This window comes from Zonotrichia leucophrys, chromosome 6 (genome assembly GCF_028769735.1).
Source record: "Zonotrichia leucophrys gambelii isolate GWCS_2022_RI chromosome 6, RI_Zleu_2.0, whole genome shotgun sequence".
NCBI classification, from domain to species: domain Eukaryota; kingdom Metazoa; phylum Chordata; class Aves; order Passeriformes; family Passerellidae; genus Zonotrichia; species Zonotrichia leucophrys.
This window is the reverse complement of record NC_088176.1, coordinates 1246206-1262500: the sequence shown is the minus strand read 5'-3', so window position 1 is coordinate 1262500 and position 16295 is coordinate 1246206. Positions and strand designations below refer to the sequence as shown.

At 47.1% G+C, this 16295-nt stretch overlaps 1 protein-coding gene across 1 annotated transcript in view; it reads left to right on the top strand.

Annotated features, from left to right (window-relative positions):
* The window catches only part of MGMT (O-6-methylguanine-DNA methyltransferase), a 141826-nt gene extending 126894 nt beyond the window's left edge, over window positions 1–14932 (top strand). Inside the window, exons 5-6 of the mRNA XM_064716516.1 lie at window positions 6644–6783; window positions 13740–14932. Coding sequence (XP_064572586.1) covers window positions 6644–6783; window positions 13740–13919 — 320 coding nt within the window. The 3' untranslated portion in view covers window positions 13920–14932. The remainder of the gene's footprint in view (window positions 1–6643; window positions 6784–13739) is intronic.
* Window positions 14933–16295: the final 1363 nt, after the last annotated feature.

Genomic DNA, 16295 nt, shown 5'->3' with positions numbered 1-16295 from the left:
GAGAGGGGAGTAAAGCTGAGCCTGACTAAGCTTCTTGTGTGCCTCCAGTGAGCAGGTCTGGCCTTGGCTCCTCCTGGAACCTGTTTGCTTCAGGCTGCTCAGTGGCTGAGAGGTGGGAATGGAAGCTGGAGGGGTTTTTGTGGTTTGGATGTTCACTGGGGTGGTCTGCAGATGAAAAATTCAGAGGTGTTGTGTCTCCAGCAGCAGTGGTGGCATCGGGCAGCTCTGCTGTGGGATACATGCAGATGGAGAATGGAATCACAGAATTGTTCAGGTTGGAAAAGTTCTCTCTCATCGAGTCAAACCACTCCCAGGCCAGCACTGCCCATGTCCCCAAGTGCCACATCCACAGGGCTGTGAAATTCCCCCAGGGATGGGGAATCCAGCTGTGCCAGGGCTGGGCAGCCCTTTGGGTGAGAAATTTTCCCTAATCTCCAACCTAAACCTCTCCTGGTGCAGCCTGAGGCCGTTCCCTGTGTCCTGACTCCCCATCCCTTGTCCCCAGTCCCTCTCCAGCTCTCCTGATGCCTCTTTAGGCACTGGAAGTGTCTCACTGGAGCTGGAGACTCCCAGCCTGGCTCCAGAGGGGCTCCAGCCCTTGGAGCATCTCCATGGCCTCCTTTGGACTCACTCCATGCCCTCCTCCTGTTGGGTGACATTGCTGAATGCAGCCCTGCAGGTGGGGTCTCAGGAGAGTGGTGCAGGGGGACAGAATGCCAAGGAGGAGGCTCCAGATCCCTGAGGGAAATCTCAGTGCAGGAAAACGGGGTGGCTACTCAGGAATCGGCATAAAACTGATGCTGGAGAAAAATAAATCAATTTTATGCTTCTCCCCATCCCCTCTGCGGCACAAACCCTGGCTGCCACAGTTTGTTGGCTGGGAAGAGGATGATGTTTGCTCTGTCTCTTCATGCAGAGCGTTTGCTGTCCTCTCCTGGAGCAATCTCAGCTCAGGAGAATCAGGTGGCTCCTGGATGGAACCCCAGCCCTGCTGCTCAGAGCCTCACCAAGCACTGCCAGGGCTGCTGGGACACCCAGCAGGGACTGGGCCAGGGCTCTGCAATCCCAAATCCAAGCCCAGCCTGGCCAGGGCTGTCCTGGCTTTCCAAGCCTGAACATTCAGCTGGGATGGAGCTGCTGGTGCTGAGGGAGTCATGGTTTGAGTAAAGCCTTGTTTGGGTTTGGGGCTGGAAGTTTGGGGTTGGAAGTTTGGGGTTGGAAGTTTGGGGTTGGAAGTTTGGGGTTGGAAGTTTGGGTTTGGAGTTTTGGGGGTTGGAGTTTTGGGTTGGAGTTTGGGGTTTGGAAGTTTGGGACTGGAAGTTTGGGTTGGAAGTTTGGGGTGGAAGTTTGGGGCTGGAGGTTTGGGGTTGGGAGTTTGGGGTGGGAAATTTGGGGCTGGAAATTTGGGGCTGGGAGTTTTGGGGTTGGGAGTTTGGGGTTAGAAGTTTGGGGTTGGAAGTTTGGGTTTGGAAGTTTGGGGTTAGAAGTTTGGGGTTGGAAGTTTGGCGTTGGAAGTTTGGGGTTGGAAGTTTGGGGTTGGAAGTTTGGGTTTTGGAAGTTTGGGGTTGGAAGTTTGGGGTTGGAAGTTTGGGGTTGGAAGTTTGGGGTTGGAAGTTTGGGGTTGGAAGTTTGGGGTTGGAAATTTGGAGTTGGAAGTTTGGGGTTGGAAGTTTGGGTTTTGGAAGTTTGGGGTTGGAAGTTTGGGGCTGGAAGTTTGGGCTCAGAAGTTTGGGGTTGGAAGCTTGGAGTTGGAAGTTTGGGGTTGGAAGTTTGGGGTTGGAAGTTTGGGGTTGGAAGTTTGGGGTTGGGAGTTTGGGGTTGGGAGTTTTGGGTTTTGGAAGTTTGGGGTTGGAAGTTTGGGTTTGGAAGTTTGGAGTGTGGAAGTTTGGGGTTGGAAATCTGGAGTTGGAAGTTTGGGGTTGGAAGTTTGGGTTGGAAGTTTGGGGTTGGAAGTTTGGGGTTGGAAGTTTGGGGTTGGAAGTTTGGAGTGTGGAAGTTTGGGGTTGGAAATCTGGAGTTGGAAGTTTGGGGCTGGAAGTTTGGGCTCAGAAGTTTGGGGTTGGAAGCTTGGAGTTGGAAGTTTGGGGTTGGAAGTTTGGGGCTGAAAGTTTGGGGTTGGAAGTTTGGAGTGTGGAAGTTTGGGGTTGGAAGTGGGAATCTGGGGAGTTCCAAGGGCCACTGCTGAGCTTCCAACTGCTCATTTCCATCAGCTCTAAAATTCCACCTGCTCCTGCAAGTTTAGTGAGCTGCTCTCGAGGTATTGTGTAAAAAATGGGTCAGAATATCAGTTTCTGCTGGAATAAAACACCCCCTGACTTGCAGGGAGTTTAACTGCAGAAATACTGCTGGATGAGCTCCAGGGAGAGTTCCTTGCTTCTAAGGATAGAATTTGGCCCCACAACCCCCTCAGAAATCTGAAGGGAGCCGCGTGTAAAACTGTGTTAAAGCAGGGATCGGGAACAGCTCCCATTAATTGGGTTTTAATGCAGCCCACACTCAGTGTGAGCCAGCCTGGATGTTGAAGGTGTTAAAAGAAAGCATTTTGGTCCATTTCTCACTGAAGTGGTGCAGACAGACAGCAAGTTTCTACATTATAGTCATGTTTCTGTTTCATTGTATAATGTCTTGCAAACATGCATGCACAGGCAATACATAAAATCTTAATAAAAGTGCCTGGTATTTGAGATATTTGATGGAGTCACAGCCTGATTTGGGCTGGAAAGGACCTCAAAGCCCACCCAGTGCCACCCCTGCCATGGGCTGACACCTTCCACTGTCCCAGGCTGCTCCAAGCCCTGTCCTACATTGCCTTGGGCACTGCCAGGGATCCAGGGGCAGCCTCATAAAAACGGCAAAACATTTAAATTAAACAAATTATTAAATTGCTACAGTCTGTGGTAGGTGACAGGTTTAACATGGCTTTTATAATAAGGAAGTCTCAAAATTGCTAAAATTGTACTCTCTTGCTTGGAGTAATGGTTTACACCATTTGTTGTCAGGAAGAGCCAGTTTGAGTTCTGTGGCTCAGGTGGGAACTGCTGCTGCAGTGGGAGCTGCTGTTTTCCGAACAGATTTGGGTATTTTTCAGCTGTTGTGCTGAATGTTTTGGGTTTTTTTTGGGTTTTTTTTGGTTTTTTTTGTTTTTTTTTCTAATAGTAATAACAGTGAGAACCAATGAGTGAAAAAAACAACAAGAAAAGTTGTCTGTGCAGTACCCCAGGCAGGCTGTGAAAAAGCTGCCGAGGAGGAGCAAGTGTTTATAACTGTTCTTTGCATTTGCAAAACTCTGGGGGAAAAACAAACAAACAAAAAGAAAAGCAGGGGGGAAAATAACGACAAAAATAAACCAACATGACAAACAAAAACTAACATGCCCAACAAACAAAAACTAACACTCCCAGCAATCAGGGTTGAGGGGAAGGAAAAACCAGTCTGTCTTTAGTTCCTCTTAATCAAAGAGATTAAAAAGGGTGGAAAATCAGGCTGTGGGGTATAGAGGGGACAGGAAGGGGCTGGCACTGGTCCCTCTGCTCTTCCCTCATCCATCCTGAATCCTGAGGGACTGAGCCCCTCACCAACCCCAAAAATTCTTGTTTGAGATTACATACAAACATATATATATAGATAAATAAGATATAATAGATATTATTTAGTGGAAGGTGTCCCTGCCCATGGCAAGGGGGTGGTATAAAGTGATTTTTAAGGTCCCTTCCAACCCAGACCATTCCATAATTCCATGATTATTAGTTAGAAGTGTATGATTTTACTTCTTTGGACTAATTCCCACCTTCAGTTACACCGTTAAAAGTTATGATACAGCTGGTGTTCAAGTAAAATTGATTTTCTCTCCATTATCCCCATGGATTTCACATGTTTGTATGGAGAATTAAGGCCCAGTGGGAGGGACCTCTGAGCATTTAGGCATTAACAACAGGTTCAGGGGAATTTATCTGGAAATATCCTTCCCTGTGAGAGTGGGGAGGGGATGGGATGGGGCCGAGTTTTATCTTCTTTGTTCTTCAGGGAGGTCCCAATCCTTCAGTGTCCTCCTCACACAGGATCACCACTAATGTCAATTCATACTTCTCTTTCTTCTGCCAAAGTCGGGATTAAATGTGTGAGAGGGTATTTCTTGTTGGGACTCAGATGTTTATCAGTTTTTATCTCTGGCACAGTCTCACAAACCCTGACTTCCACAGCACTTCAATAACAAACTAAAAATGGAGCCCTGTCTCTCTCTCTACAAGGCCTTTTAAGGATAAACTGTCCAATTAAGAAATGGCACCTAAATTATTTTTACTTTAAACTTAATAACCAACTACCTGTGATCTGCAATGTGGACTTCTTTATCCAATTTCACAAAACCACCCAAACCCATGGGGAAGAAGGTGAAGAAGAAGGACCGGCCTCCACCCTAAAACCTCCATCTTGCTTTATGTATACTATTATATTCTGAACCCTTAAACTCTTAAAATGAGTGCAGGTTGTGCTCCCGGGCACTCACACTTGCAGCCAGTTCAATAACAGGATTTGGCACTGCCTCTTGGAGCTTCTTACACTAATTAACGCCTTTGCTCCCCGCAGGATGAAATGGAGTTTTCAGATACGTTTCCAAAATGATGTGCGTGATCTCTAAATATTTCACATTCTTCTGAACCCTCCACGAGTGTTTTGTGTGGGAGCAGAGGCATGGGTTGCTCCCATGGAAAATGCCTGGTGGCCCTGGCAGGGGGATATCTGATCTGTGTCCCTGTCCAGCTGCACTCTGCTCCATTTTCTCCCTGATTCCAACAGGTTCCCAAAGTTTCAGGTCCATCCCACCCCAACCTGCCAAAACTGAGGGCAAAAAAAGGGATTTTCTGGTCATTTAAAAGATGCCATGGGGCAGTGACTCCCCAAGACCCCTGAGGAGGGGGGTTAAAGCTAATCCTGCCGGATTAAACAGGTTAAGAAAATAATAAGGACCAGTTTGATTTGGAATAAACCCTTCTGAAGGAATCACAGTAAACAAAATCTGTTTGCCTAAGGAAACCCTGGTAGCAATCAGCCAGTAACACAACTGCTTGTGCTAATGAACCCAAAGCTGTTAATGTGGTTTCTTCAGTTAAATTGATTCATGAATTTTGAAGAGAACATTATCTAATGAATTTTCTTTGAATAGAAAGCAATTAAAAGGACAAATCAGTCTGATTAACCCCAAAGTCACCCTACTGCCACAAATGGTGTACAGTTTGAAATTATATCATAAAAAACTAGAGCAGATTTGCTATCTCTTTGCCCTCTACTAATCCATGTAAATTAATGAACAACAAAGTTAATTTCTTTGATGACCCTTTTCTCGTATCACCTGGATTATGCTGATGTTTAATTTGCTTAATGTTATAATAAAGACTAAACAGATTTTTTCAATGAAGTGATTATCATTCCCTTCAGTTAAGAAGTGATTTTTATTATTTAACACACACATAACGCCGTATGGGTTTCCTTTAAGAACAAAATCACATTTCTTTACCTTCCTACGGAAAGTACTCAATGTCTTTTTTGACAACTAAAGAAAGAAAATGTTTTTAATCAGTTTGTTTCTTTGCCAGAGCGGGAGGTTGAGGCTCTCAGCTGGGGGAAGGGGTCTCTTCTCCCTTTTTTTCCCCTTTTTCAGTCACCAGCTCACTCCTCTCTGTAAGTTATCCAAAAGTGAGATCCTCAGAGCTTTTCCAAGTGCTTTGGAGGAGCCAGAGGTGTCCGACCCAACTCAAATCCAAACAGGACCATCCCTTTTCCTTCCTTGAAACAACCCTGGGCTGGGTGACACCCTGAGATGCCAAAGAAAGCCTCTCCTAATGCATTTGCTTATTCATTATTCCAGCAATTGGAACACTTAAAGCAATTTGCTGCCGAATTAAAATTAAAATAATGGCCGATACATTATATATTTTTTTCCCCCCCTGCATCATTAAGGATGTGCAGGACATTCAAGGTCACAGCCAGTCCTTACACTTGGCAGCGTGTGCAGTGCTGAGCAGTAGCTCGGGGGTCCCCACTATGAAATGCAGTCAGCCAGGATAATTCAGAGTTTGCTGGCTCTAGGGCGTCCCTGGCACGTCCCAGCTGAAGTTGGAAATTAGCTGGAGATGCCAGGCCTTTGTCAGAGAGGTACAGCCACTTATTCCTTCCCTTTTAATTTGACTCTATGCTAATTTATACTCCGCCAATTTAATGGGAAAAGCCACATTGTACCAGCTAACAGGATAATTGTACTCGAAGCAAATTAAAAATATAGGAAAATCAAAGCCTTAAATCCTTTTTTTTATAGTGATCAGCTACTCCAAGCACTGTCTGCAATAATCATGTATTTAACTGTAGTCATACAGGGCACAAAACAGGACGGTGCATGGGGCTGTTCCAGTTTAAATTACAAAATTGCCACCGAGCCTGGCTTTGCATTGGGTTTTTGGCTGTTGTTACTCCAAGCACTCTCTGCAATAATAATGTATTTAAATGTAGTCATACAGGGCACAGAACAGTCCAGTGCACGGGGCTGTTCCAGTTTACAAACCTGCCATCGAGCCTGGCTTTGCGTTGGGGTTTTTGACTGTTCCATCCTAATTTCTCCAGTGCAGCAGTGCTCTCTCCCTCTGCCTTGCAGATTCCTTCACCAGGCAGGTGCTGTGGACGCTGCTGAACGATGTCAAGTTTGGGGAGGCAGTTTCCTACAAGCAGCTGGCGGATCTTGCTGGCAACGGGCGAGCAGCGCGCGCCGTGGGGGGAGCCATGAGGAGCAACCCGGTGAGTGCAGGGCACAGCTGCTGGGACAGGCTGGTTTGGAGGGCTCCGAGGGGTTAAATTCACCTGCTCTGAAAACTGGGCTGCCACGAGGAGTAAGGCCGGTAGGTGTTGTTAATCGGCAATAATGCACAGCGCAGGTGGGTGTGATTTATTCCCTACCATTTATGCGGTTGGGTTGGGTTGGGTTGGGTTAGGTTGGGAGGAGGAACACTCCTGTTACTCACCAGCCTCTGCACAGTTTGTTATTCTCAAACTTCTTTGTGTATTCTTAGGCTGGGGAGGTCTTATTATCTTCCACATGGGCTTAAGTTGGCAGAGTATGAATGCTTTTGGTTGTGTTAAAGCCATCCACTCTGGCATAAATACAATTCTGGAAACAAGGCCAGGAGCACCCTGGGACAATGGAAGGTATCCCTGCCCACGGCAGGGGTGGAATGGGATGAGTTTAAGGTCCCTTCCAACCCAAACCATTCTGGGATTCTGGAGGTGAGTTGCCTGAATTTGAACCAGTTGGAGGGAGCAGCACTCCTGGTTCAGCCTGTGGATTTGGAGAAAGAATGTTCCTATGCTAAATGATCTGTGTCTGTTTTCCCTTTTCTTTGTCTGGGTTGAGCTTTGCAGTGTGTTTATGCCCCTGAGTCACCTGGGTGGGTGTGTGCAGCTGCTGGGGTGCTCAGTGGGTGCTGTATGGGTTGGGATCAGCCCCACCCTGGCTCGGAGGGTTTGGGGGCTCAGCTGGATGTGCCTGCACTGTTTGAGGAGCAGTTCAGTCCCTAAACCCACAGAGCCACAGAACCCCAGAACAATTTGAGTTGGAAGGGACCTCAGAGCCCATCCCATTCCACAGTTCCCCACAGGCAGCACCCAGCCAGGAGGACCCACACAGTTCCATGTGGGTTAAGCTTTGAGCCCACCCTGTTGTTTGCAGCATCCATCAGCTGTCCCTGTGAAGCAGCTCCTGTGAGCAGTGTTTTGTCAATAGCCCGCATTGTACTTGACAATACAAACTATTTTAATATGATGGAATGCTTTCCAATATAATCTGGTGTACATTAAGATAAGGCAATCCAATGCAAACCTGCAGGAAACAGCTCTCAAAGAATAACAATCCAGTGTTGTGCAAAAGGAGATGTAATTGCCATCGCCTAGAAATGTACCCAGCTTTGCCCTCAGGCTGCAGTGGAGCAGCAGCATCCAAAGTAGCAGTAACAGCAGGTTGTGGTGTGAAAATTCCTGCTTTTTCCCCTGTGAGGAAGGATGAAAATAGTTCTGAAAATATACAGCAAAGCTCCTGCAATTTTTTTAAATGGGGTCCTAGTTATTATTGCCATTTCCCAGCCCATACCGTGGCTGCAGTGGTTTATGTCCCCAGCAGAAAATTTTTAAGCTATGGTTATAGATAATAATGTATAGCTGTAGGGAAAAAGAGCTGTATTAATATAATACCACCTCAATATTTCATCATAGAAAGCTGATGATTAAAAAAAAAAAAAAAATCAGTGCTGTAATGAGAGTCCTGCCCATCGCAAACCACAATTTTGCCACTGCTCATCTCCTGGAGGTAGTCTGAAATTCCATCCCTATTCCACATGCAAACACACACACACACATCATCCTTTTGCCCCTGAGTGTGAGCAACTGCTCAGTGCTCCTGATATTTCCCCCAGAAATGTCTCCTGGTCCTTCGCCTGTGAGCCATCGTGTGCAGGCTGGCTGTGTGCAGTACGCAGGGATTTTATGCATGAGGTGAGAGATAAAGATAAAATGTGGCACTGCAAAAAAAAAAAAAACCCCTCACCTTTGTTATTTCTGTGTATAAAGCCGTCAACTCTTGCGAAAACAGATTTTCTGACCCAATTTGCAACTCCACCTTGCAGCCTCGTAGAAATCTGATTAAAGAAAATACTGAGAGGACCAGTGGGATAAAACACGAGAGGTCAGAGATTGCTCAAGAGCTACTCAGGGTCTAAACCCTCATCCAAACCCCACACTCATTCCTGGAAGTGCTCAAGGCTTGGATGGGGATTGGAGCAACCTGGTGTGGCGGAGGATGGATTTGTGATAATCTGATTGAGTGAGGGTGGCAGTACCAGGGAAAAGGGCCCTTTGGAATAACCCTGAGCTGGGCATCACATTGTCCCTCAAACACTTGGGTAAAATCACAAAGTCACCTTTGTTATTTTACCCAAGATAGCAGATACCAGCACATTTCTCCCTCCTATGAATCAAAGCTTGGTCTTCAGTTTGGGTAGAGTGCATTCCACAGGTTTCCCCTTGCAGCAGGGATGCTCCACATAATTCCTGGGCTGACCCTCAGCTTCACGAGAAGGTGGAAGAGGTGCCAGCAGCAGCAGCAGCTGCCTCAGTTCCTGGCCAGGACAGGGTGGGGATGGCTCCCCTTTCACAGGAGAGGCTTCCCAGAGTTTGCTGTGGTTCACACTGATTGCGAGGTCTGTGCTCCTCAAAGGGAACCCATAAAGTTCAATTAAAAATCTCATTAGACTGGTAGAGGAGGAACAAAAAGAAATCACAGAAGCTCATGGGAAATGGAGAATGTTGGGCTGATTAGTCCAAGGCCATCCTAAATGAGTGTTGTGTGCCTTAAATAAGACATCTTCAGAGGTCTGATCACAGCACTCAGAGCTGCCTGCACTGGGTTTGTGCCCTCTGCAGCTGTGCTGGTCCTTGGGCTCACCCCAGCCAGGGGCACAGCCTGATCCTAGTACCAATCTGTCCTGAATTGAGGATATTGCACCAATCCATCCCGAATCATGGATATAACATCGAGCTAAATCATGGATACTCAACCAAAATGTTTGGAACACTGAGGGAGCAGTGGTGCATTTGTGAGAAAATTGTGGTGGGTGGATCTGAAACACCATGGACACATCAAAGCACCTGTGTGTTCATCCATTGAGCCAGGGGATGTCCTGGGCTGGAAGGGACCCAAGGATCATCCAGTGCAGCCCTGTCCCTGCACAGACACCCCAAAATCCGCCCTGGGCATCCCTGGGAGTGCTGTCCAAGCTCTCCTGCAGCTCTGGCAGCCTCGGGGCTGTGCCTATTTCCTGGGCAGTGCCAGCATCTCTGGGGATGAACCTTTCCCTACTATTTCCATTCCCAAATCCTTTGCTTCCTTTGATGGCCAGTGATAACCTGAGACCCACACTGGGTCACACCACGGGATTTGTTTCTGCTGGGGAAGAGGTGGAGAAAAAGCAGGGGGTGGAACTGGGTGATCTTTAAGCTCCCTGCCAGCCCAAGCCAGTCTGGGGTTCTGTGACATGAGCAAGCCACGAGTCTGGTTTTTGCTGAGTGTGTCTCAGTGTGATCCCTCAGCTGTTCCCATTTTGCCTGAGCCAGGCACATCAGCAGCTCCAGCCACACCATGGGACGTTCCCCTCCTCTCAAACTGAGCACTGGGAACAGCCAGAGCACCGAAATTCCCTAAAAGCAGCTCAGAGTGATCCATCCTGTGGGCAGGGAGCTTTCCCCCCACCTTTTTTCCCTAAACAAACACATTCTGGAGGAGTTGGTTTATTCACAGATCGCCAGGAGCGCTAATGACCGGCCCAGCCTTGTTCTGCCACTCACCCAGATGGCTGTTGATAAAGATTTAGCATCATGTTCCGAGTGTCAGGGCTGTCAGTAGTGCTGAACCATTTGACCAGAAGAAAAAACGCACAGGGAGCTATTGATTACAGCTTCTCAGTGTCACTTGTTCACCAGGATTTAGGTATTGATGAGGCTGCGAGTGAAAACAAGCTCTTTCCCTTGTGGGCCTCTACCCAGAAGAACAAAAGCGAAGTTGGAGAAAATATTCAGCTGGCGCCCGAATCAGAGGGACTCCGGCATCGATCCGAGGGCTCCTTCATATTATTTTTTTGTTGGAGACAAATCTGTGGGTTTGGAAGTTTTATAGCGTTTGAGGTAGGGGCTGTGCGTGTGATGGATTCGTGGAGGAGAGGAATTAGATTTCACAGCATGAAGATTTCAGCGGTGCTATAATATTATGAGCTGCTTGGTTATTGATAAAAATTACATTAAATGTAGCTGAGGCATTAAAGCTCCAGACTAGGGTAGTTCTCCCTCTAAAATGTCCTTAGGGCCCTAATAAATTTTAGCAGGTTTAATTATTTTAGTAGGCTGAACGTTGTCACCACAATTAAGCCAAACTGAAGCAATATTCAATATTTTTAAATTACAGCGCTGGTATGGTCTTTGTACCACTTCTACATCCAGGGCTGTGCAGGGTGACGGATGGGTGCTTGTGTTGGGACAATCTCAGCGTGGAATTCTTTGTTTTTGGCCATGGAAAAAGTGGCATTAATTTCATATCCCCTCTGTTTGCTGGGTGGTGACAGCTCAGCCCCACTTCCCTGTGCTGTGAGCAGGTCCTGCTCCCACCCAGGGATCATCCAAGACCCCACGTCTGAAAATAAAGTCCTTTTTTTGCTTTTTCTCCACCAAGATTTATAGCCTTGCCACCAAACTCTGCTGCTTTACTGTGTGTGTTTTTAAAGAATTGCAAATGAGCCTCAGAGATGTTTTACAGTGTATTATTATGGCTTTGTCACTCAAGCCAAGCCTCCTGCAGTAACTGCGGGGAGTGTAAAGGCAGAGAAACCCCAAACCAGAAAAACACTTGCAAAAAAGTAAAAAAAAAAACAATTTCTTTGAAGAAGTCATAAACCTACAGTGGGATGGCTTGGCATGGAGCAAAGCTTTTATTGGTACTCACTGGAGCTGTCACAGATGGATTAATCACTTGTGGCATTGCCACCTCCAAATAAAGCAGATATTGGAAGCAGTTTTTTATTTAAACACTGATCAACAATTAGCGCCTGTGTGTATTCTCATTTAATGCGGGCTGAGATTAAGATTTTATATTTCAGACATTGAAATTAGTTAAGTAAACTGAAAGAACACCCCCAAAAAAATCCCTCTCAATTTATGGTCTGGCTTGTTCAGCTTCTTTGGGGTTTGTGTATCCCAGGCTCAAATACACCACAGTGCTTGAACTGTGTGATTAAATGGGATTAAAATAAGTGAGGGTGAAGTGTGCAATTTGTCTGTGTGTCTACACAGAAATAAATTACAATTTTTGACTGGAGATCCCCAGATTTGTGAGAACTGCCCTTTTGGGTGAGTGATGCTGTCCCAGCCCCACCATTGCAATGCCATTACTATGCAGTTACCAAAACACACTCGTGATTAGAGATGATGGATTGCAGTTTTTATGGTGTGTACTTCAGCTATGATAATCACCTGTAATAAAAAATAAAAAAAAATGAAAAAAAACCACGTTTATGTTCTCCTCTGCATTATCAGTCCATTATGTAACTTCTGGCATTGATTTTGCAGAATCTGTGTAGTGTGGTTATAAATGATAGGGAGTAGAAGGCAGAGAGGAGGAAAAAAAAGAGTTCTTAAAATTGGTTAGGTCGGAATCAAACTTCTCCTGTTGGAGGTTTTAAAAATTCACAGCCCATTTTGGATTGACGTGCTGCTAAATAATAAATAGTGCCTTGGTCTTCCAGAGAATTTCTCCAGGTGCACATGGAGGTGCTGCAGCCCAGAGAGGATCTGCTGGGGAGCTCAGGCACTGGGATCTCTTCTCAATAACCTGTTTTTTTCCCAGAAATCTTCTAGTCCTGGGAGGATCATGGCATCCCTGAGTGGTTTTAGTGGGAATGGACCTTAAAATTCATTCCATCCCACCCCAGCCATGGCAGGGACACCTCCCACTGTCCCAGGTGCTCCAGCCTGGCCTTGGGCACTGCCAGGGCTCCAGGGGCAGCCACAGCTGCTCTGGGCACCTGTGCCAGGGCTGCCCACCCTGCCAGGGAACAATTCCATCCCAGTGTCCAATTTAAAGAGTTCTCCATGTGCATTTTGGGTCTGTGGGGCTTCGTTCCCCACCCTGGGCACAGAGGGCTCAGCTGGCTCAGGGCAGCAGCACCTGGTGCTGCAGGGAATATTTTACATATGGGATTTAATATCTCAGGTTTATCCTTTTAAAGACTTTACATCATTTTTTATGTATTAAAATTCCTGTCCATGGCTATTTTTTTCCTGGGAACTGGGGTGGCCTCCAGGGGTGCTGATGGGCTCTGTTTGTGCTCTGATGTGGGAGCTCCGTGTCCCTGCCAGCCCAGTGCCACACAGCTGCTGGCTTTTACAGTGCTGGATTTCCACTCTCATGGAATCACAGCATCATTCAGGCTGGAGGACACCAGGCCCATGGAGCCCAGCCTGTGGCAGATCCCCATCATCATCCCCATAATCATCCCCATAATCACTGAGGGATGCATCCTGTTTTTCCTCTGTCGGATCTCAAGATCTCAGTCTTGAGATGCTGAGCCTCCGAGACCACCCTTGGGGGGGCTCGGGAGTCTTGGAATGTTGCTAGAAGTGTCTGGTGGCTGCACTTTGACTCTACACAAGATGAAGATAGGAGGACTTCACCAGGGTGAATGGCGAAAAGATTAGCTAATTAGAGAGTGAAACACAAGGTTTAGGATTTATGTACAAGGGGGTTTAGAGGAATAAGATGGAGGAATTGGGGTGTGTCCTGTCCTCCTTCTTCTTCCTCTTCTCCTCCATCTTCTTTGGCCACGGTGGCACCTTTGGATTGGTTATTACTGAGAGTACACCGAGTTATAAGAATAGATGGTATTGGAGAAAAATGATAAATATTGTACACGTAACAATGGGTATAAAGATAGGTGGCTGCCCGGGAGGGTAGAGAGTGTGCCCATAGCTGACTGCTGAGCAGATCTTTGTTCGGCTGAAAGAACATCTTTTAGATAAACAATTAATAAACATAAAAACCGAAAGAAGAACTGAAGCCTCTTCTCGTCCTTCGATACGCGGGCCCCTCAAACAGCCGAGATAAACCGGACATTCCTCGGCCTCACCCTTTGCTCCTCCCGGGTTTTTGGGGTGTTTTGCAGATCCCCATCATCATCCCGTGCCACAGGGTGATCCGCAGCAGCGGGGACAGCGGCAACTACGGCGGGGGCCGGCCGATGAAGGAGTGGCTGCTGTGCCACGAGAGGCTGCAGAAGGAGAAGCTGGCACAGGGCGGGGGCTGCTCACCAGCCCCGGCACACAACCACGGCTCCTCGGCTTGAAACGAGCCCTCTCTCTCTCACAGCACCCAGCAGAATTCAGGAAAATGGTAAATATTTGAGTGACACATAAATATAATGCAGCATCCAAAGTGAAATGTGCGGTGGCACCACTATATTAAAAAAGCGGGATGCGTCCTGGGGGAGGCAGCTCGGCTGCCCTTTCTTGTTTTTACATTTTACAGCAGAATGACTACAGCGATCCAGGCCTGTTGTGCATGGATTTTGTTCCCATCTCCAGCCCTGTTTTGTTCTATTTTTAATGTCCATTAAAGCAGGGATAAGGGAGTGGGAGGGACGTGGCCAATGTGAGGTGGAAGCTTCCCCCTGAGGAAGTGTCTGGCTCACAGTGAGTGGCCCAGCCTGGCACGGGGTCCCTGCCCAGCTCCCCCTCCCCACTTTGGGGCATAAAATGGTTTTTTACCTGAGCAGGAGTTACAGGAGCACAGTGAGATCCGTGCAAAAGCAGGCAGCTGTTGAATTCCTTACTCCTGCATTTTCTTTTTGGACTTAAAGATGGGAATATTTTTGTTTGTTTTTTTTTTGTGTAGAGCAGGTGAAGAGATTCTGCTGACAAATTATATGTTTTGGATAAGCAGCTTGATTAGCCAAATTTGGCAAAATACTGAAAAGCTCATCATAGTTGCTTCCTTATCAGCAGCACATTCCTTTATCATTAGAGTTTTCCTTCAGATTTCTATGTTTCTCTGTTTTCCAAAGCTTTATTTCCCGTAGCCTCTCCATTGGCAGGATTCAAGAGACATTAAAGTTAAATTTTGAGGTGGTTTTAGCAGGGTTCTCTGCGAGTACGAGCCACCAGAAGCCAAAATTTCCAGTATGGGAATCGTAAATTTTAAGATGGAAATACTGATTTTTTTATGTGTTTTATCATATTTTCATGGATGTCTCTTTAGAAAGGCCATTGCTGCCCCCCAAAAATTATTGTGTGGCAGTGCTTTAGTTAATCCAGGATTATTGATACCTTGGAATTACTTCAATAAAAAAACTGCTTTGCATGTGCAAGTGTCTTTGGGTCTGTTTATAAATAAAACACAGGGTGTGATATATGGGGAAAATAAACTATACCCCACTGTACAATATAAAGCTGTATTTTTATCAAGGGTTTCTTGTGGCGATATAAAGCACAGAAGCAAAGCTCAAGTGGTTTGTACGTGTCACCAGAACCCCGAGATAAAAATACGGCCTTATAATATGTACAGTTTGGGTGTATTTTATTATTTTTTTATGTCTCTAATACATGCTGCCACCGAAAGCAGGCGGCAGCAAATGTCAACTTTAACCTTTCCCACATTTGCATCCCTCAATGTGTTTTTATTTTCAGGTGTTTGGGCTTTTTCAGGGATGTGACTTTGTTTTTGTGGGGACGCGGATGGGGAGCGCTGGGATTGGGGCAGGTGATGCCTTTTCCAGAGGAACAGCCAATTTTGGGAGAGAAATCCTGTTCTGGGTCAGGGATTCGGGGTGGGCAGGGACAGGCACGGGGGGATAGAACAGGGCTGGACAGGGCAGGGACAGGGCAGGGACAAGAAGGGAAAGACAGGAAAAGGAACAGGATCAGTCAGAGATGGACAGGACAGGGGGAGGTGGACAGTCTGGGCAGGGACAGTCAGGAATGGACAGGGGATAGGGAGAGATGGACAGGGACAGGGACAGGGACAGGGACAGGGAAAGGAGGGGATGGATAAGGCAGGGATGGGCAGGAACAGTCACGGCAGGACAGGACAGGGACAAGAAGGGATGGACAAGGAAAGGGACTTGGACAGGGTCAGTCAGCAATGGAGAGGGACAGGGAGGGATGGACAGGGGGACAAGGACAGGGACAGTCAGGAACAAGTATAAGGACAGGGACAGGAAGAGACAGTCGGGGACAGGGCTAAGGACAGGGACAGGGAGGGATGGACAGGGGGACAAGGACAGGGACAGGGAGAGAGAGGGACATGGCTAAAGGCACGGACAGCGATAGGGAGGGGATGGGGACATTCAGAGACGTGGACATGGACAGGAACGGGGATAGGGAGAGGGACAGGGACAGGAACAAGGACAAGGACAGGACTAAGAACAGGGACAGGGACAGGGACATGCAGGGCCAGGCGGTGCAGTTCGGGCGCTGCCCGACAGAGGGCGCGCGGCGCAGGGCTGGGGGCGCGGCGGGGCCGGGTCCCCCCAGGCTCGGGGGGTCTGGGGGGGCTTTGAACAGAAATAACCCCGGGCACCCCAAAATGCATCTGCCTTTAGTGAAATACATGTGTTTGTGTGGGTACAGATACATAGACATGCATACATATATACATACATTCATATATACATACATATATATATACATACATATAAAAGACATATTACAGTGATAGAGAAATT